This window comes from Oncorhynchus kisutch, linkage group LG5, assembly GCF_002021735.2.
Source record: "Oncorhynchus kisutch isolate 150728-3 linkage group LG5, Okis_V2, whole genome shotgun sequence".
NCBI classification, from domain to species: Eukaryota; Metazoa; Chordata; class Actinopteri; order Salmoniformes; family Salmonidae; genus Oncorhynchus; species Oncorhynchus kisutch.
Window position 1 is genome coordinate 74,089,265 of NC_034178.2, and position 22,543 is coordinate 74,111,807.

The 22,543-nt window shown below is 47.4% G+C and overlaps 1 protein-coding gene across 1 annotated transcript in view; it reads left to right on the forward strand.

Annotated features, from left to right (window-relative positions):
- Positions 1-22,543, forward strand: part of atg7 (ATG7 autophagy related 7 homolog (S. cerevisiae)) — a 103,032-nt gene that overhangs the window by 27,190 nt on the left and 53,299 nt on the right. Inside the window, 5 exon segments of the mRNA XM_031825792.1 lie at positions 6,831-7,025; positions 15,107-15,116; positions 15,119-15,310; positions 15,313-15,341; positions 15,619-15,734. Coding sequence (XP_031681652.1) covers positions 6,831-7,025; positions 15,107-15,116; positions 15,119-15,310; positions 15,313-15,341; positions 15,619-15,734 — 542 coding nt within the window.

Here is a 22,543-nt window from a genome sequence, read left to right on the forward strand (position 1 = left end):
AAATCAATTTTATTAGTCACATGCGCCGAATACAACAGGTGTAGTAGACCTTACAGTGAAATGCTGAATACAACAGGTGTAGTAGACCTTACAGTGAAATGCTGAATACAACAGGTGTAGTAGACCTTACAGTGAAATGCTGAATACAACAGGTGTAGTAGACCTTACAGTGAAATGCTGAATACAACAGGTGTAGTAGACCTTACAGTGAAATGCTGAATACAACAGGTGTAGTAGACCTGACAGTGAAATGCTGAATACAACAGGTGTAGTAGACCTTACAGTGACATGCTGAATACAACAGGTGTAGTAGACCTTACAGTGAAATGCTGAATACAACAGGTGTAGTAGACCTCACAGTGACATGCTGAATACAACAGGTGTAGTAGACCTTACAGTGAAATGCTGAATACAACAGGTGTAGTAGACCTCACAGTGAAATGCTGAATACAACAGGTGTAGTAGACCTTACAGTGACATGCTGAATACAACAGGTGTAGTAGACCTCACAGTGAAATGCTGAATACAACAGGTGTAGTAGACCTTACAGTGAAATGCTGAATACAACAGGTGTAGTAGACCTTACAGTGACATGCTGAATACAACAGGTGTAGTAGACCTTACAGTGAAATGCTGAATACAACAGGTGTAGTAGACCTTACAGTGAAATGCTGAATACAACAGGTGTAGTAGACCTCACAGTGAAATGCTGAATACAACAGGTGTAGTAGACCTTACAGTGAAATGCTGAATACAACAGGTGTAGTAGACCTCACAGTGAAATGCTGACTACAACAGGTGTAGTAGACCTTACAGTGAAATGCTGACTACAACAGGTGTAGTAGACCTTACAGTGAAATGCTGAATACAACAGGTGTAGTAGACCTTACAGTGAAATGCTGAATACAACAGGTGTAGTAGACCTCACAGTGAAATGCTGACTACAACAGGTGTAGTAGACCTTACAGTGAAATGCTGAATACAACAGGTGTAGTAGACCTTACAGTGAAATGCTGAATACAACAGGTGTAGTAGACCTTACAGTGAAATGCTGAATACAACAGGTGTAGTAGACCTTACAGTGAAATGCTGAATACAACAGGTGTAGTAGACCTGACAGTGAAATGCTGAATACAACAGGTGTAGTAGACCTCACAGTGAAATGCTGAATACAACAGGTGTAGACCTTACAGTGAAATGCTGAATACAACAGGTGTAGGTAGACCTTACAGTGAAATGCTGAATACAACAGGTGTAGTAGACCTGACAGTGAAATGCTGAATACAACAGGTGTAGGTAGACCTTACAGTGAAATGCTGAATACAACAGGTGTAGTAGACCTCACAGTGAAATGCTGAATACAACAGGTGTAGTAGACCTGACAGTGAAATGCTGAATACAACAGGTGTAGTAGACCTGACAGTGAAATGCTGAATACAACAGGTGTAGTAGACCTTACAGTGAAATGATGAATACAACAGGTGTAGTAGACCTTACAGTGAAATGATGAATACAACAGGTGTAGTAGACCTCAGCAGCAGGAGGGGGGGGGACAGGATACATAATGCCCATAGGGGAGCAGCGGGGGGGGGCAGGATACATAATGTCCATAGGGGAGCGGGGGGGGGGGGGGGGGGGATACATAATGTCCATAGGGGAGCAGCAGGGGGGGGGGGGGGGGGTCAGGATACATAATGTCCATAGGGGAGCAGCAGGGGGGGGGGGGGCAGCAGGATACATAATGTCCATGGGGGGGGGGGGGGCAGGATACATAATGTCCATAGGGGAGCAGGGGGGGGGGGGGCAGGATACATAATGTCCATAAGGGAGCAGCAGGGGGGGCAGGATACATAATGTCCATGGGGGGGGGGGGGACAGGATACATAATGTCCATAGGGGAGCAGGGGGGGGGGGGGATACATAATGTCCATCGGGGAGCAGCAGGGGGGGGGGCAGGATACATAATGTCCATAAGGGAGCAGCAGGAGGGGCAGGATACATAATGTCCATGGGGGGGGGGCAGGATACATAATGTCCATTGGGGTAGTTAAGACATGAAGTGTTGTTGCTAGGTAACATGCTGAGATTCATGGGGAGTGAGCTGCCAAGGGAACCGATTGGCTAAAAATGAAATGATAACAAATCCTTTACTCAGTGACGTCACTCCCATATAATTCTATTGTCACTCCCACTAAGGCCAGTTTAGAATGGTTGATGTCCCAGGTTTATATGCGCTGTGTGCAATTTCTTCTCGCCAGACCAGAAACGCAGGCAGACGGTGATCCCAACGTCATCAATTACACACACACACACACACACACACACACACACACACACACACACACACACACAGATGATTCCATCATGACCAGAACACAAACAAGCCACCAGTCTCCCAGCCCTCTCTCATCACCACTGACCATGGGCAGAGCACACACACACACACACACACACATCAGATGAGGATGTGACTGGTGATTAGGACACCATCATTAGAATATTACAACACCCACTCAGATGGAATCTGCTTTGTGTTAAAGGCTCCTACAGATGGAATCTGCTTTGTGTTAATGGCTCCTACAGATGGAATCTGCTTTGTGTTAAAGGCTCCTACAGATGGAATCTGCTTTGTGTTAATGGCTCCTACAGATGGAATCTGCTTTGTGTTAAAGGCTCCTACAGATGGAATCTGCATTCTGTTAAAGGCTCCTACAGATGGAATCTGCTTTGTGTTAATGGCTCCTACAGATGGAATCCGCTTTGTGTTAATGGATCCTACAGATGGAATCTGCTTTGTGTTAACTTCTAAAAGTCTAAGCCCTTGGGGGGGGGGGTCCTTTTGGTGTCCCACTTTTTGTTTTAATTTAATTTGGCCTTTACTGCTATAGCCCGTGGAAACGCAATGAATAACACATTCATAAATGGCACAAAAAGACAGTTACAAAATAACTAAGGTTTTGAAGTGTCGGTCCTATATACGACCCCCCCGTTTGGTCCACAGGCTGTTGTTCTACCAATATTTGTTTTTGGCAAATATACTTGTATATATATAAAAAATGATGGCACACGAGACACCTGTCTGTTTCACGCCTGTCTCAGTGGACTGACCCATTGTGGAGGTCTGTCTCAGTGGACTGACCCATTATGGAGGCCTGTCTCAGTGGACTGACCCATTATGGAGGCCTGTCTCAGTGGACTGACCCATTGTGGAGGTCTGTCTCAGTGGACTGACCCATTGCGGAGGCCTGTCTGTTTCACGCCTGTCTCAGTGGACTGACCCATTGTGGAGGTCTGTCTCAGTGGACTGACCCATTATGGAGGCCTGTCTCAGTGGACTGACCCATTGTGGAGGTCTGTCTGTTTCACGCCTGTCTCAGTGGACTGACCCATTGTGGAGGCCTGTCTGTTTCACGCCTGTCTCAGTGGACTGACCCATTGTGGAGGTCTGTCTCAGTGGACTGACCCATTGTGGAGGTCTGTCTCAGTGGACTGACCCATTGTGGAGGTCTGTCTCAGTGGACTGACCCATTGTGGAGGTCTGTCTCAGTGGACTGACCCATTGTGGAGGTCTGTCTGATTCACGCCTGTCTCAGTGGACTGACCCATTGTGGAGGTCTGTCTCAGTGGACTGACCCATTGCGGAGGTCTGTCTCAGTGGACTGACCCATTGTGGAGGTCTGTCTCAGTGGACTGACCCATTGTGGAGGCCTGTCTGTTTCACGCCTGTCTCAGTGGACTGACCCATTGTGGAGGTCTGTCTCAGTGGACTGACCCATTGTGGAGGTCTGTCTCAGTGGACTGACCCATTGTGGAGGTCTGTCTCAGTGGACTGACCCATTGTGGAGGTCTGTCTCAGTGGACTGACCCATTGTGGAGGTCTGTCTCAGTGGACTGACCCATTGTGGAGGTCTGTCTCAGTGGACTGACCCATTGCGGAGGTCTGTCTCAGTGGACTGACCCATTGCGGAGGTCTGTCTCAGTGGACTGACCCATTGTGGAGGTCTGTCTCAGTGGACTGACCCATTGTGGAGGTCTGTCTCAGTGGACTGACCCATTGTGGAGGTCTGTCTCAGTGGACTGACCCATTGTGGAGGTCTGTCTCAGTGGACTGACCCATTGTGGAGGTCTGTCTCAGTGGACTGACCCATTATGGAGGCCTGTCTCAGTGGACTGACCCATTGTGGAGGTCTGTCTCAGTGGACTGACCCATTATGGAGGCCTGTCTCAGTGGACTGACCCATTGTGGAGGTCTGTCTCAGTGGACTGACCCATTGTGGAGGTCTGTCTCAGTGGACTGACCCATTGCGGAGGTCTGTCTCAGTGGACTGACCCATTGCGGAGGTCTGTCTCAGTGGACTGACCCATTGCGGAGGTCTGTCTCAGTGGACTGACCCATTGCGGAGGCCTGTCTCAGTGGACTGACCCATTGCGGAGGCCTGTCTCAGTGGACTGACCCATTGCGGAGGCCTGTCTCAGTGGACTGACCCATTGCGGAGGCCTGTCTCAGTGGACTGACCCATTGCGGAGGCCTGTCTCAGTGGACTGACCCATTGCGGAGGCCTGTCTCAGTGGACTGACCCATTGCGGAGGCCTGTCTCAGTGGACTGACCCATTGCGGAGGCCTGTCTCAGTGGACTGACCCATTGCGGAGGCCTGTCTCAGTGGACTGACCCATTGCGGAGGCCTGTCTCAGTGGACTGACCCATTGCGGAGGCCTGTCTCAGTGGACTGACCCATTGCGGAGGCCTGTCTCAGTGGACTGACCCATTGCGGAGGCCTGTCTCAGTGGACTGACCCATTGCGGAGGTCTGTCTCAGTGGACTGACCCATTGCGGAGGTCTGTCTCAGTGGACTGACCCATTGCGGAGGTCTGTCTCAGTGGACTGACCCATTGCGGAGGCCTGTCTCAGTGGACTGACCCATTGCGGAGGTCTGTCTCAGTGGACTGACCCATTGCGGAGGTCTGTCTCAGTGGACTGACCCATTGCGGAGGTCTGTCTCAGTGGACTGACCCATTGCGGAGGTCTGTCTCAGTGGACTGACCCATTGCGGAGGTCTGTCTCAGTGGACTGACCCATTGCGGAGGTCTGTCTCAGTGGACTGACCCATTGCGGAGGTCTGTCTCAGTGGACTGACCCATTGCGGAGGCCTGTCTCAGTGGACTGACCCATTGCGGAGGCCTGTCTCAGTGGACTGACCCATTGCGGAGGCCTGTCTCAGTGGACTGACCCATTGCGGAGGCCTGTCTCAGTGGACTGACCCATTGCGGAGGCCTGTCTCAGTGGACTGACCCATTGCGGAGGCCTGTCTCAGTGGACTGACCCATTGAGGAGGTCTGTCTCAGTGGACTGACCCATTGCGGAGGTCTGTCTCAGTGGACTGACCCATTGCGGAGGTCTGTCTGGATATTTTCTCCCTGCATGCTGCAATGTTTTTATTTGTTGGCTTTATGTAGGTTATTTGCATATTGGCAATAGAAGTTACTTCTACATTTGTATATTTTGTATTATTGGTCGACCAAGATTATTTTTTTTTTTTCTCTACGACACCCCTAGTTCTATATCTAGGAGACATAAGAAAGCTCAGGAAATATTTGGTTTTTTTGGACACATATTTAATCCCATATTTTTGTCCTTGTTTTGAGTCCTGCGACACTTGTGGGGGGGGGGTGCAATCTGGCCTGTTCATCACACGTTGATCAGGTTGACTTTTTACCTGTGGTCATCGTACAGCTCCTGCAGGTGTGATGAAGTCATGGAAAGTTGAGCTGGTTGTGATCCCATCGGGATCTCTCTCATTTTCGATTCCGTGGTTGTGTTTAAAGTGATGCTCCAAGAGCTTTTGTAGAATTTCAGCCAGTAGTTTTGACAGTAATACGAACGAGACAAAACAGGTCCCTGAAAATTGTGCACCAATGTGTACCACAATATGTTACGTCAAATATATATATTTATAACTAACCCGAGAGAGACCAGAACCTGTCGTTTTCAATGGGAACGAATGAATCCTTGTGGGCAGAACAAGCAAGGAGGTGGGAAGAGCCAAGCATGAGCTAGCGAGATCTTATTGGTGCGTTCTAGCATTTATTTGCATATTTCTGTTAGGGAACGCCTACTCAAACGCTTACTCCTAAACAACACATTTAAAAAAAAAATAAACTTTGGCAAAGGGTAATGTCTAGAAAACTTAGTCCACTCAGTTTGTAAGATTCTAGTTTTGGGGACAAAATAAAACTGCATTGAGATCCAATATTCCATCGATGAGAAAATAAGCAGAATGTCGGCCATAATCTATCTCGCTCCATCTTCTCCCACTGCCTGCCACTGGGCTTCCCTCTCACCACCATATTTGGTCGTGAGTGGAAATGCCCAACTGGATTTCTTCACATTTATACACATCTTGGAAAAACATTTGGATCTTTGCTCATATTTGATTTATTTTAGCAATTCGTATGATACGTTACACGTTGGTGAGTGCTTAAGATCCCGGACCGCATCTTTAACAAGATGGGTATTATATCCTATGGTAACCTATACATATACCTAAACCTATGGTAACCTGGGGCGGCAGGGTAGCCTAGTGGTTAGAGCGTTGGACTTGGTCTGTCGTTCTGCCCCTGAACAGGCAGTTAACCCACTGTTCCTAGGCCGTCATTGAAAATAAGAATTTGTTCTTAACTGACTTGCCTAGTTAAATAAAGGTAAAAAATGATAAAATGATGTCTGTGTGCGTGGAAGGTCATACCATGAGCATCTCTATGCCAGTCAACCCATGTGATCTCTTTGTGTTATACCTATTGGCTAAACCTGATGATATTGTCCCTTTTATAGAATGCAGAGGGACACGTGATGAGCATCCCTATGCCAGGCCACCCGGTCAACTTCTCTGAGGCGACCATGTCTCAGGCCCGGCAGGACGTTGAACACCTGGAGAAACTGATCTCGGAGCACGACGTCGTCTTCCTGTTGATGGACACCAGGGAGAGTCGATGGCTGCCGACTGTTATAGCTGCCAGCAATAGGAAGGTAAGGGGGAGAGAGAGGGTACATGCATCAGGTCTCTACTTCGCTGGTAGAGAGAGGGTACAATCATCAGGTCTCTACTTCGCTGGTAGAGAGAGGGTACATGCATCAGGTCTCTACTTCGCTGGTAGAGAGAGGGTACATGCATCGGGTCTCTACTTCGCCGGTAGAGAGAGGGTACATGCATCGGGTCTCTACTTCGCCGGTAGAGAGAGGGTACATGCATCGGGTCGTCTAGCAGGGGTCGTCCAGCAGGGGTCGTCCAGCAGGGGTCGTCTAGCAGGGGTCGTCCAGCCGGGGGTTGTCCAGTGTGTGGCTCTACTGAAAAAAGGGTTCAAAATAAATGCTTTCCAAACTGCACCCTATTCCCTATAGTGCACTGCTTTCTACCAAGTCCCATAGGGAATAGGGTGCAGTTTGGGATGCACCCAGAGCATGTTCAGGTCTAATCAGATGGAATGGACTCTTCATAAGAACTGGTCTTTATTATGAAATCAACACAATCTGTTCGGGGGGCCGTCTTAGCCTGGAGAACACTGTGGATGTGTCTCAAATGATACCCTATTACCTATGGGTTCTGGTATAAAGTCGTGCACTATGTAGGGCTCTGGTCTAAAGTAGTGCACTATATAGGGCTCTGGTCTAAAGTAGTGCACTATATAGGGCTCTGGTCTAAAGTAGTGCACTATATAGGGCTCTGGTCTAAAGTAGTACACTATATAGGGAATAGGGCCCTGGTCTAAAGTAGTGCACTATATAGGGCTCTGGTCTAAAGTAGTGCACTATATAGGGAATAGGGCTCTGGTCTAAAGTAGTGCACTATATAGGGAATAGGGCCCTGGTCTAAAGTAGTGCACTATATAGGGAATAGGGCTCTGGTCTAAAGTAGTGCGCTATATAGGGCTCTGGTCTAAAGTAGTGCACTATATAGGGAATAGGGCTCTGGTCTAAAGTAGTGCACTATATAGGGAATAGGGCTCTGGTCTAAAGTAGTGCACTATATAGGGCCCTGGTCTAAAGTAGTGCACAATATAGGGCTCTGGTCTAAAGTAGTGCACTATATAGGGCTCTGGTCTAAAGTAGTGCACTATATAGGGCTCTGGTCTAAAGTAGTGCACTATATAGGGAATAGGGCCCTGGTCTAAAGTAGTGCACTATATAGGGCTCTGGTCTAAAGTAGTGCACTATATAGGGCTCTGGTCTAAAGTAGTGCACTATATAGGGCTCTGGTCTAAAGTAGTGCACTATATAGGGAATAGGGCCCTGGTCTAAAGTAGTACACTATATAGGGAATAGGGCCCTGGTCTAAAGTAGTGCACTATATAGGGCTCTGGTCTAAAGTAGTGCACTATATAGGGAATAGGGCTCTGGTCTAAAGTAGTGCACTATATAGGGCTCTGGTCTAAAGTAGTGCACTATATAGGGAATAGGGCTCTGGTCTAAAGTAGTGCACTATATAGGGAATAGGGCTCTGGTCTAAAGTAGTGCACTATATAGGGCCCTGGTCTAAAGTAGTGCACAATATAGGGCTCTGGTCTAAAGTAGTGCACTATATAGGGCCCTGGTCTAAAATAGTGCACAATATAGGGCTCTGGTCTAAAGTAGTGCACTATATAGGGCTCTGGTCTAAAGTAGTGCACTATATAGGGCTCTGGTCTAAAGTAGTGCACCATATAGGGAATAGGGCCCTGGTCTAAAGTAGTGCACTATATAGGGCTCTGGTCTAAAGTAGTGCACTATATAGGGCTCTGGTCTAAAGTAGTGCACTATATAGGGCTCTGGTCTAAAGTAGTGCACTATATAGGGCTCTGGTCTAAAGTAGTGCACTATATAGGGCTCTGGTCTAAAGTAGTGCACTATATAGGGAATAGGGCCCTGGTCTAAAGTAGTGCACTATATAGGGAATAGGGCTCTGGTCTAAAGTAGTGCGCTATATAGGGCTCTGGTCTAAAGTAGTGCACTATATAGGGAATAGGGCCCTGGTCTAAAGGAGTGCACTATATAGGGAATAGGGCCCTGGTCTAAAGTAGTGCACTATATAGGGCCCTGGTCTAAAGTAGTGCACTATATAGGGCTCTGGTCTAAAGCAGTGCACTATATAGGGCTCTGGTCTAAAGTGGGGCACCATATAGGGCTCTGGTCTAAAGTAGTGCACTATATAGGGAATAGGGCCCTGGTCTAAAGTAGTGCACTATATAGGGCTCTGGTCTAAAGTAGTGCACTATATAGGGAATAGGGCCCTGGTCTAAAGTAGTGCACTATATAGGGCTCTGGTCTAAAGTAGTGCACTATATAGGGAATAGGGCCCTGGTCTAAAGTAGTGCACTATATAGGGCTCTGGTCTAAAGTAGTGCACTATATAGGGAATAGGGCTCTGGTCTAAAGTAGTGCGCTATATAGGGCTCTGGTCTAAAGTAGTGCACTATATAGGGAATAGGGCTCTGGTCTAAAATAGTGCACTATATACTGAATAGGGCCCTGGTCTAAAGTAGTGCACTATATAGGGCTCTGGTCTAAAGTAGTGCACTATAAAGGGCTCTGGTCTAAAGTAGTGCACTATATAGGGCTCTGGTCTAAAGTAGTGCACTATATAGGGCTCTGGTCTAAAGTAGTGCACTATATAGGGCTCTGGTCTAAAGTAGTGCACTATATAGGGCTCTGGTCTAAAGTAGTGCACTATATAGGGCTCTGGTCTAAAGTAGTGCACTATATAGGGCTCTGGTCTAAAGTAGTGCACTATATAGGGCTCTGGTCTAAAGTAGTGCACTATATAGGGCTCTGGTCTAAAGCGGTGCACTATATAGGGCTCTGGTCTAAAGCAGTGCACTATATAGGGCTCTGGTCTAAAGTAGTGCACTATATAGGGCTCTGGTCTAAAGTAGTGCACTATATAGGGCTCTGGTCTAAAGTAGTGCACTATATAGGGCTCTGGTCTAAAGCAGTGCACTATATAGGGCTCTGGTCTAAAGCAGTGCACTATATAGGGCTCTGGTCTAAAGCAGTGCACTATATAGGGCTCTGGTCTAAAGCAGTGCACTATATAGGGCTCTGGTCTAAAGCAGTGCACTATATAGGGCTCTGGTCTAAAGTAGTGCACTATATAGGGAATAGGGCTCTGGTCTAAAGTAGTGCGCTATATAGGGCTCTGGTCTAAAGTAGTGCACTATATAGGGAATAGGGCTCTGGTCTAAAGTAGTGCACTATATAGGGAATAGGGCTCTGGTCTAAAGTAGTGCACAATATAGGGCTCTGGTCTAAAGTAGTGCACAATATAGGGCTCTGGTCTAAAGTAGTGCACTATATAGGGCTCTGGTCTAAAGTAGTGCACTATATAGGATATAGGGCTCTGGTCTAAAGTAGTGCACTATATAGGGAATAGGGCCCTGGTCTAAAGTAGTGCACTATATAGGGCTCTGGTCTAAAGTAGTGCACTATATAGGGCTCTGGTCTAAAGTAGTGCACTATATAGGGAATAGGGCTCTGGTCTAAAGTAGTGCACTATATAGGGAATAGGGCCCTGGTCTAAAGTAGTACACTATATAGGGAATAGGGCCCTGGTCTAAAGTAGTGCACTATATAGGGCTCTGGTCTAAAGTAGTGCACTATATAGGGAATAGGGCTCTGGTCTAAAGTAGTGCACTATATAGGGCTCTGGTCTAAAGTAGTGCACTATATAGGGAATAGGGCTCTGGTCTAAAGTAGTGCACTATATAGGGAATAGGGCTCTGGTCTAAAGTAGTGCACTATATAGGGCCCTGGTCTAAAGTAGTGCACAATATAGGGCTCTGGTCTAAAGTAGTGCACTATATAGGGCCCTGGTCTAAAATAGTGCACAATATAGGGCTCTGGTCTAAAGTAGTGCACTATATAGGGCTCTGGTCTAAAGTAGTGCACTATATAGGGCTCTGGTCTAAAGTAGTGCACCATATAGGGAATAGGGCCCTGGTCTAAAGTAGTGCACTATATAGGGCTCTGGTCTAAAGTAGTGCACTATATAGGGCTCTGGTCTAAAGTAGTGCACTATATAGGGCTCTGGTCTAAGTAGTGCACTATATAGGGCTCTGGTCTAAAGTAGTGCACTATATAGGGAATAGGGCCCTGGTCTAAAGTAGTGCACTATATAGGGAATAGGGCCCTGGTCTAAAGTAGTGCACTATATAGGGCCCTGGTCTAAAGTAGTGCACTATATAGGGCTCTGGTCTAAAGCAGTGCACTATATAGGGCTCTGGTCTAAAGTGGGGCACCATATAGGGCTCTGGTCTAAAGTAGTGCACTATATAGGGAATAGGGCTCTGGTCTAAAGTAGTGCGCTATATAGGGCTCTGGTCTAAAGTAGTGCACTATATAGGGAATAGGGCCCTGGTCTAAAGGAGTGCACTATATAGGGAATAGGGCCCTGGTCTAAAGTAGTGCACTATATAGGGCCCTGGTCTAAAGTAGTGCACTATATAGGGCTCTGGTCTAAAGCAGTGCACTATATAGGGCTCTGGTCTAAAGTGGGGCACCATATAGGGCTCTGGTCTAAAGTAGTGCACTATATAGGGAATAGGGCCCTGGTCTAAAGTAGTGCACTATATAGGGCTCTGGTCTAAAGTAGTGCACTATATAGGGAATAGGGCCCTGGTCTAAAGTAGTGCACTATATAGGGCTCTGGTCTAAAGTAGTGCACTATATAGGGAATAGGGCTCTGGTCTAAAGTAGTGCGCTATATAGGGCTCTGGTCTAAAGTAGTGCACTATATAGGGAATAGGGCTCTGGTCTAAAATAGTGCACTATATACTGAATAGGGCCCTGGTCTAAAGTAGTGCACTATATAGGGCTCTGGTCTAAAGTAGTGCACTATAAAGGGCTCTGGTCTAAAGTAGTGCACTATATAGGGCTCTGGTCTAAAGTAGTGCACTATATAGGGCTCTGGTCTAAAGTAGTGCACTATATAGGGCTCTGGTCTAAAGTAGTGCACTATATAGGGCTCTGGTCTAAAGTAGTGCACTATATAGGGCTCTGGTCTAAAGTAGTGCACTATATAGGGCTCTGGTCTAAAGTAGTGCACTATATAGGGCTCTGGTCTAAAGTAGTGCACTATATAGGGCTCTGGTCTAAAGCGGTGCACTATATAGGGCTCTGGTCTAAAGCAGTGCACTATATAGGGCTCTGGTCTAAAGTAGTGCACTATATAGGGCTCTGTCTAAAGTAGTGCACTATATAGGGCTCTGGTCTAAAGTAGTGCACTATATAGGGCTCTGGTCTAAAGCAGTGCACTATATAGGGCTCTGGTCTAAAGCAGTGCACTATATAGGGCTCTGGTCTAAAGCAGTGCACTATATAGGGCTCTGGTCTAAAGCAGTGCACTATATAGGGCTCTGGTCTAAAGCAGTGCACTATATAGGGCTCTGGTCTAAAGTAGTGCACTATATAGGGAATAGGGCTCTGGTCTAAAGTAGTGCGCTATATAGGGCTCTGGTCTAAAGTAGTGCACTATATAGGGAATAGGGCTCTGGTCTAAAGTAGTGCACTATATAGGGAATAGGGCTCTGGTCTAAGTAGTGCACAATATAGGGCTCTGGTCTAAAGTAGTGCACAATATAGGGCTCTGGTCTAAAGTAGTGCACTATATAGGGCTCTGGTCTAAAGTAGTGCACTATATAGGGCTCTGGTCTAAAGTAGTGCACTATATAGGATATAGGGCTCTGGTCTAAAGTAGTGCACTATATAGGGAATAGGGCCCTGGTCTAAAGTAGTGCACTATATAGGGCTCTGGTCTAAAGTAGTGCACTATATAGGGCTCTGGTCTAAAGTAGTGCACTATATAGGGAATAGGGCTCTGGTCTAAAGTAGTGCACTATATAGGGAATAGGGCCCTGGTCTAAAGTAGTACACTATATAGGGAATAGGGCCCTGGTCTAAAGTAGTGCACTATATAGGGCTCTGGTCTAAAGTAGTGCACTATATAGGGAATAGGGCTCTGGTCTAAAGTAGTGCACTATATAGGGCTCTGGTCTAAAGTAGTGCACTATATAGGGAATAGGGCTCTGGTCTAAAGTAGTGCACTATATAGGGAATAGGGCTCTGGTCTAAAGTAGTGCACTATATAGGGCCCTGGTCTAAAGTAGTGCACAATATAGGGCTCTGGTCTAAAGTAGTGCACTATATAGGCCCTGGTCTAAAATAGTGCACCAATATAGGGCTCTGGTCTAAAGTAGTGCACTATATAGGGCTCTGGTCTAAAGTAGTGCACTATATAGGGCTCTGGTCTAAAGTAGTGCACCATATAGGGAATAGGGCCCTGGTCTAAAGTAGTGCACTATATAGGGCTCTGGTCTAAAGTAGTGCACTATATAGGGCTCTGGTCTAAAGTAGTGCACTATATAGGGCTCTGGTCTAAAGTAGTGCACTATATAGGGCTCTGGTCTAAAGTAGTGCACTATATAGGGAATAGGGCCCTGGTCTAAAGTAGTGCACTATATAGGGAATAGGGCTCTGGTCTAAAGTAGTGCGCTATATAGGGCTCTGGTCTAAAGTAGTGCACTATATAGGGAATAGGGCCCTGGTCTAAAGGAGTGCACTATATAGGGAATAGGGCCCTGGTCTAAAGTAGTGCACTATATAGGGCCCTGGTCTAAAGTAGTGCACTATATAGGGCTCTGGTCTAAAGCAGTGCACTATATAGGGCTCTGTCTAAAGTGGGGCACCATATAGGGCTCTGGTCTAAAGTAGTGCACTATATAGGGAATAGGGCCCTGGTCTAAAGTAGTGCACTATATAGGGCTCTGGTCTAAAGTAGTGCACTATATAGGGAATAGGGCCCTGGTCTAAAGTAGTGCACTATATAGGGCTCTGGTCTAAAGTAGTGCACTATATAGGGAATAGGGCCCTGGTCTAAAGTAGTGCACTATATAGGGCTCTGGTCTAAAGTAGTGCACTATATAGGGAATAGGGCTCTGGTCTAAAGTAGTGCGCTATATAGGGCTCTGGTCTAAAGTAGTGCACTATATAGGGAATAGGGCTCTGGTCTAAAATAGTGCACTATATACTGAATAGGGCCCTGGTCTAAAGTAGTGCACTATATAGGGCTCTGGTCTAAAGTAGTGCACTATAAAGGGCTCTGGTCTAAAGTAGTGCACTATATAGGGCTCTGGTCTAAAGTAGTGCACTATATAGGGCTCTGGTCTAAAGTAGTGCACTATATAGGGCTCTGGTCTAAAGTAGTGCACTATATAGGGCTCTGGTCTAAAGTAGTGCACTATATAGGGCTCTGGTCTAAAGTAGTGCACTATATAGGGCTCTGGTCTAAAGTAGTGCACTATATAGGGCTCTGGTCTAAAGTAGTGCACTATATAGGGCTCTGGTCTAAAGTAGTGCACTATATAGGGCTCTGGTCTAAAGCAGTGCACTATATAGGGCTCTGGTCTAAAGCAGTGCACTATATAGGGCTCTGGTCTAAGCAGTGCACTATATAGGGGCTCTGGTCTAAAGCAGTGCACTATATAGGGCTCTGGTCTAAAGTAGTGCACTATATAGGGCTCTGGTCTAAAGTAGTGCACTATATAGGGCTCTGGTCTAAAGTAGTGCACTATATAGGGCTCTGGTCTAAAGTAGTGCACTATATAGGGCTCTGGTCTAAAGTAGTGCACTATATAGGGCTCTGGTCTAAAGCAGTGCACTATATAGGGCTCTGGTCTAAAGCAGTGCACTATATAGGGCTTCTGGTCTAAAGTAGTGCACTATATAGGGCTCTGGTCTAAAGTAGTGCACTATATAGGGCTCTGGTCTAAAGTAGTGCACTATATAGGGCTCTGGTCTAAAGTAGTGCACTATATAGGGCTCTGGTCTAAAGTAGTGCACTATATAGGGAATAGGGCCCTGGTCTAAAGTAGTGCACTATATAGGGAATAGGGCCCTGGTCTAAAGTAGTGCACTATATAGGGAATAGGGCCCTGGTCTAAAGTAGTGCACTATATAGTGTTTAGCTTGGGGAGAGGTCATTTAATGTTATATTTATCTTCCCATCTCTCTCTCGCTCCCTCTCTCCCCTCTCTCTCTCTTTCTCTCTATCCCTCCCCTCCCTCCCTCCCCTCTCTCTCCAGTTGGTAGTGAATCTGCCCTGGGCTTTGACACCTTCGTGGTGATGAGACACGGTCTGAAGAAACCTAAACCCTGTGGACCAGGAGACTCCTCCGACCCTTCCTCTTCCTCCTCCGCCTCATCCTCTTCCTCCACGCCGGCCGAGCCCGCCCAGCTCCCAGCAGCCTCTCTGTTCTCCAACATCCCCGGACACCGCCTCGGATGCTACTCTGTAACGACGTTGTCGCCCCCGGAGACGTAAGACGCCATGTTGTTGTGTGTTGTTGTTTGCCCACGGAGATGTGAGAGCCTTTCACATTCAAATTCAAAAAAGCTATCATTGTGTTTCAAATGAAAAATGATCTTTGTTAACACAGTAACACGAGACAAAAAAAGGTTCAACTGGACCTCTGTTGTTGTTGTTGTTTGTATCAGTCCACCAGAGACCAGACCCTGGACCTCTTGTTGATGTTGTTGTTTGTATCAGTCCACCAGACCCTGGACCTCTTGTTGATGTTGTTGTTGTTTGTATCAGTCCACCAGAGACCGGACCCTGGACCAGCAGTGTACAGTGAGTCGTCCAGGCCTGGCCATGATAGCAGGAGCCCTGGCTGTGGAACTCATGGTGTCCATACTACAGCATACTGAAGGGTATGGACTATAGATATACATACATTTACACAGATATGTGATTTTTGACTGTCATGTTTATATTGAATGTCATCCAAGCTAGTTGATTGGTCTGACAGGTGAATCATTTGAACGTTTCAATAAGTGATGTTAGTGATGGTGTTGTGAAAGACGTCTTCATTATGGGTCATTTCCAGGGGTTTGGGGTCATTTCCAGGGGTTTGGGGTCATTTCCAGGTGTTGGGGTCATTTCCAGGGGTTTGGGGTCATTTCCAGGGGTTTGGGGTCATTTCCAGGGGTTGGGGTCATTTCCAGGGGTTTGGGGTGTACTGTAGTCTGTTCCTGTGTTACTATAGTCTATCCCAGTGTTACTGTAGTCTGTTCCAACCTGGATAGTTACAGGACTCAGTGTTACTGTAGTCTGTCCAGGGTTACTGTAGTCTGTCCAGGTGTTACTGTAGTCTGTCCAGGTAGTTACTGTAGTCTGTCCAGGTGTTACTGTAGTCTGTCCCAGTGTTACTGTAGTCTGTCCCAGTGTTACTGTAGTCTGTCCCAGTGTTACTGTAGTCTGTCCCAGTGTTACTGTAGTTTGTGTCACAGTGTTACTGTAGTCTGTGTCACAGTGTTACTGTAGTCTGTGTCAGTGTTACTGTAGTCTGTGTCAGTGTTACTGTAGTCTATCCCAGTGTTACTGTAGTCTGTCCCAGTGTTACTGTAGTCTGTGTCACAGTGTTACTGTAGTCTGTGTCACAGTGTTACTGTAGTCTGTGTCACAGTGTTACTGTAGTCTGTCCCGGTGCTACTGTAGTCTGTCCCAGTGTTACTGTAGTCTGTCCCAGTGTTACTGTAGTCTGTCCCAGTGTTACTGTAGTCTGTCCCAGTGTTACTGTAGTCTGTCCCAGTGTTACTGTAGTCTATCCCAGTGTTACTGTAGTCTATCCCAGTGTTACTGTAGTCTATCCCAGTGTTACTGTAGTAATCTATCCCAGTGTTACTGTAGTCTATCCCAGTGTTACTGTAGTCTGTGTCAGTGTTACTGTAGTCTGTGTCACAGTGTTACTGTAGTCTGTGTCACAGTGTTACTGTAGTCTGTGTCACAGTGTTACTGTAGTCTGTGTCACAGTGTTACTGTAGTCTGTGTACAGTGTTACTGTAGTCTGTGTCCCGGTGTTTACTGTAGTCTATCCCAGTGTTACTGTAGTCTGTGTCACAGTGTTACTGTAGTCTGTCCCGGTGTGACTGTAGTCTGTCCCAGTGTTACTGTAGTCTGTCCCAGTGTTACTGTAGTCTGTTCCAACCTTGATAGTTACAGGACTCAGTGTTACTGTAGTCTGTCCCGGTGTGACTGTAGTCTGTCCCGGTGTGACTGTAGTCTGTCCCAGTGTTACTGTAGTCTGTCCCAGTGTTACTGTAGTCTGTTCCAACCTTGATAGTTACAGGACTCAGTGTTACTGTAGTCTGTCCAGGTGTTACTGAAGTCTGTCCAGGTGTTACTGAAGTCTGTCCAGGTGTTACTGTAGTCTGTCCCGGTGTGACTGTAGTCTGTCCCGGTGTGACTGTAGTCTGTCCCGGTGTGACTGTAGTCTGTCCCAGTATTACTGTAGTCTGTCCCGGTGTGACTGTAGTCTGTCCCGGTGTGACTGTAGTCTGTCCCGGTGTGACTGTAGTCTGTGTCCCGGTGTGACTGTAGTCTGTGTCCCGGTGTGACTGTAGTCTGTGTCCCGGTGTGACTGTAGTCTGTGTCCCGGTGTGACTGTAGTCTGTGTCCCGGTGTGACTGTAGTCTGTCCCGGTGTTACTGTAGTCTGTTCCAACCTTGATAGTTACAGGACTCAGTGTTACTGTAGTCTGTCCCGGTGTGACTGTAGTCTGTCCCGGTGTGACTGTAGTCTGTCCCAGTGTTACTGTAGTCTGTCCCAGTGTTACTGTAGTCTGTTCCAACCTTGATAGTTACAGGACTCAGTGTTACTGTAGTCTGTCCAGGTGTGACTGTAGTCTGTCCCGGTGTGACTGTAGTCTGTCCCAGTGTTACTGTAGTCTGTCCAGGTGTTACTGTAGTCTGTCCAGGTGTTACTGTAGTCTGTCCAGTTGTTACTGTAGTCTGTCCCGGTGTGACTGTAGTCTGTCCCGGTGGTATTACTGTAGTCTGTCCCGGTGTGACTGTAGTCTGTTCCCGGTGTGACTGTAGTCTGTCCCGGTGTGACTGTAGTCTGTCCCGGTGTGACTGTAGTCTGTCCCGGTGGTATTACTGTAGTCTGTCCCGGTGTGACTGTAGTCTGTCCCGGTGTGACTGTAGTCTGTCCCGGTGTGACTGTAGTCTGTCCCGGTGTGACTGTAGTCTGTCCCGGTGTGACTGTAGTCTGTCCCGGTGTGACTGTAGTCTCTGTCCCGGTGTGACTGTAGTCTGTGTCCCGGTGTGACTGTAGTCTGTGTCCCGGTGTGACTGTAGTCTGTGTACTGGTGTTACTGTAGTCTGTGTCCCGGTGAGACTGTAGTCAGTCCCGGTGTGACTGTAGTCTGTGTCCCGGTGAGACTGTAGTCTGTCCCGGTGAGACTGTAGTCTGTCCCGGTGGTGACTGTAGTCTGTCCAGGTGTTACTGTAGTCTGTCCAGGTGTTACTGTAGTCTGTCCCGGTGTGACTGTAGTCTGTCCCGGTGTGACTGTAGTCTGTCCCGGTGTGACTGTAGTCTGTCCCGGTGTGACTGTAGTCTGTCCCGGTGTGACTGTAGTCTGTCCCGGTGGTATTACTGTAGTCTGTCCCGGTGTGACTGTAGTCTGTCCCGGTGTGACTGTAGTCTGTCCCGGTGTGACTGTAGTCTGTCCCGGTGTGACTGTAGTCTGTCCCGGTGTGACTGTAGTCTGTCCCGGTGTGACTGTAGTCTCTGTCCCGGTGTGACTGTAGTCTCTGTCCCGGTGTGACTGTAGTCTGTGTCCCGGTGTGACTGTAGTCTGTGTACTGGTGTGACTGTAGTCTGTGTCCCGGTGAGACTGTAGTCTGTCCCGGTGTGACTGTAGTCTGTGTCACAGTGTTACTGTAGTCTGTGTCACAGTGTTACTGTAGTCTGTCCCAGTGTTACTGTAGTCTGTTCCAACCTTGATAGTTACAGGACTCAGTGTTACTGTAGTCTGTCCAGGTGTTACTGTAGTCTGTCCAGGTGTTACTGTAGTCTGTCCAGGTGTTACTGTAGTCTGTCCAGTTGTTACTGTAGTCTGTCCCGGTGTGACTGTAGTCTGTCCCGGTGTGACTGTAGTCTGTCCCGGTGTGACTGTAGTCTGTCCCGGTGTGACTGTAGTCTGTCCCGGTGGTATTACTGTAGTCTGTCCCGGTGTGACTGTAGTCTGTCCCGGTGTGACTGTAGTCTCTGTCCCGGTGTGACTGTAGTCTGTGTCCCGGTGTGACTGTAGTCTGTGTCCCGGTGTGACTGTAGTCTGTGTACTGGTGTTACTGTAGTCAGTCCCGGTGTGACTGTAGTCTGTTCCAACCTTGATAGTTACAGGACTCAGTGTTACTGTAGTCTGTCCCGGTGTGACTGTAGTCTGTCCCAGTGTGACTGTAGTCTGTCCCGGTGTTACTGTAGTCTGTTCCAACCTTGATAGTTACAGGACTCAGTGTTACTGTAGTCTGTCCCGGTGTGACTGTAGTCTGTCCCGGTGTTACTGTAGTCTGTCCCAGTGTGACTGTAGTCTGTCCCGGTGTTACTGTAGTCTGTTCCAACCTTGATAGTTACAGGACTCAGTGTTACTGTAGTCTGTCCAGGTGTTACTGTAGTCTGTCCAGGTGTTACTGTAGTCTGTCCAGGTGTTACTGTAGTCTGTCCAGGTGTTACTGTAGTCTGTCCAGGTGTTACTGTAGTCTGTCCCGGTGTGACTGTAGTCTGTCCCGGTGTGACTGTAGTCTGTCCCGGTGTGACTGTAGTCTGTCCCGGTGTGACTGTAGTCTGTCCCGGTGTGACTGTAGTCTGTCCCGGTGTGACTGTAGTCTGTCCCGGTGGTATTACTGTAGTCTGTCCCGGTGTGACTGTAGTCTCTGTCCCGGTGTGACTGTAGTCTGTGTCCCGGTGTGACTGTAGTCTGTGTCCCGGTGTGACTGTAGTCTGTGTACTGGTGTTACTGTAGTCAGTCCCGGTGTTACTGTAGTCAGTCCCGGTGTGACTGTAGTCAGTCCCGGTGTGACTGTAGTCAGTCCCGGTGTGACTGTAGTCTGTCCCGGTGTGACTGTAGTCTGTCCCGGTGTGACTGTAGTCTGTCCCGGTTGTGACTGTAGTCTGTCCCGGTGTTACTGTAGTCTGTCCAGTTTGTTACTGTAGTCTGTCCCGGTGTGACTGTAGTCTGTCCCGGTGTGACTGTAGTCTGTGTCCCGGTGTGACTGTAGTCTGTGTCCCGGTGTGACTGTAGTCTGTGTCCCGGTGTGACTGTAGTCTGTGTCCCGGTGTGACTGTAGTCTGTGTCCCGGTGTGACTGTAGTCTGTGTCCCGGTGAGACTGTAGTCTGTCCCGGTGTGACTGTAGTCTGTCCCGGTGTGACTGTAGTCTGTCCCGGTGTACTGTAGTCTGTCCCGGTGTTACTGTAGTCTGTCCCAGTGTGACTGTAGTCTGTTCCAGTGTGACTGTAGTCTGTTCCAACCTGGATAGTTACAGGACTCAGTGTTACTGTAGCCTGTCCCAGTGTTACTGTAGTCCTGACCCGGTGTGACTGTAGTCTGTGTCCCAGTGTTACTGTAGTCTGTGTCCCAGTGTTACTGTAGTCTGTCCCGTTGTGACTGTAGTCTTTCCCGTGTTACTGTAGTCTGTCCCGTTGTGACTGTAGTCTTTCCCGGTGTTACTGTAGTCTGTCCAGGTGTTACTGTAGTCTGTCCCGGTGTTACTGTAGTCTGTTCCAGTGTTACTGTAGTCTGTACCAACCTGGATAGTTACAGGACTCAGTGTTACTGTAGTCTGTCCAGGTGTTACTGTAGTCTGTCCCGGTGTTACTGTAGTCCTGTCCCGGTGTTACTGTAGTCCTGTCCCAGTGTTACTGTAGTCTGTCCCAGTGTTACTGTAGTCTGTTCCAACCTGGATAGTTACAGGACTCTGTGTTACTGTAGTCTGTCCAGGTGTTACTCTAGTCTGTCCCGGTGTTACTGTAGTCCTGTCTCAGTGGTTACTGTAGTCCTGTCTCAGTGTTACTGTAGTCTGTCTCAGTGTTACTGTAGTCTGTCCCAGTGTTACTGTAGTCTGTCCCAGTGTTACTGTAGTCTGTTCCAGTGTTACTGTAGTCTGTTCCAACCTGGATAGTTACAGTTACAGGACTCAGTGTTACTGTAGTTTGTCCCAGTGTTACTGTAGTCTGTTCCAGTGTTACTGTAGTCTGTCCCAGTGTTACTGTAGTCTGTTCCAACCTGGATAGTTAGTTACGGGACTCAGTGTTACTGTAGTCTGTCCCAGTGTTACTGTAGCCTGTCCCAGTGTTACTGTAGCCTGTCCCAGTGTTACTGTAGCCTGTTCCAGTGTTACTGTAGTCTGTTCCAGTGTTACTGTAGTCTGTTCCAGTGTTACTGTAGTCTGTTCCAGTGTTACTGTAGTCTGTTCCAACCTGGATAGTTACAGTTACAGGACTCAGTGTTACTGTAGTCTGTCCCAGTGTTACTGTAGTCTGTTCCAGTGTTACTGTAGTCTGTTCCAACCTGGATAGTTAGTTACGGGACTCAGTGTTACTGTAGCCTGTCCCAGTGTTACTAGTAGCCCTGTCCAGTGTTACTGTAGCCGTCCCAGTGTTACTGTAGTCTGTCCCAGTGTTACTGTAGTCTGTCCCAGTGTTACTGTAGTCTGTCCCAGTGTTACTGTAGTCTGTCCCAGTGTTACTGTAGTCTGTTCCAACCTGGATAGTTACAGTTACAGGACTCAGTGTTACTGTAGTCTGTCCCAGTGTTACTGTAGTCTGTCCCCGTGTTACTGTAGTCTGTCCCAGTGTTACTGTAGTCTGTCCAGTGTTACTGTAGTCTGTTCCCAGTGTTACTGTAGTCTGTCCCCAGTGTTACTGTAGTCTGTCCCAGTGTTACTGTAGTCTGTCCCAGTGTTACTGTAGTCTGTCCCAGTGTTACTGTAGTCTGTTCCAACCTGGATAGTTACAGGACTGTGTTACTGTAGTCTGTCCAGGTGTTACTGTAGTCTGTCCCAGTGTTACTGTAGTCTGTTCCAACCTGGATAGTTAGTTACGGGACTCAGTGTTACTGTAGTCTGTCCCAGTGTTACTGTAGTCTGTTGATTGAGTCTTTCAGATGCGTCCTGCATGTGGAAAAACAGCACTTCAGACAAGTGTTCCACTAGCAACAAACTAGTTTTGTACATTATAAATATAATATATAAAAAATCAATAATACATAGTTACAATAAGGTCATACTGAATTACAATAAGGTCATACTGAATTACAATAAGGTCATACTGAATTACAATAAGGTCATACTGAATTACAATAAGGTCATACTGAATTACAATAAGGTCATACTGAATTACAATAAGGTCATACTGAATTACAATAAGGTCATACTGAATTACATTTAAAGCATCATTTTTTATTTTCATTAAGAGTCACTTAATCACAGAGAATTCACAAAATAATGTTTTATAACTAACTATTAGAGTGATGGGGATGGAGGGGTGACTAGAGGCAGGGGTGGAGGGTGACTAATCAAGGGGTGACTAGGTAGGCATGGGTGACTAGAGGCAGGGGGAACTAAGAGGCAGGGGTGACTAGAGGCAGGGGTGACTAGAGGCAAGGGTGACAAGAAGGGATGGAGGGGTGACTAGAGGCAGTGGTTGGGCAGGGGTGACTAGAGGAAGGGATGGAGGGGT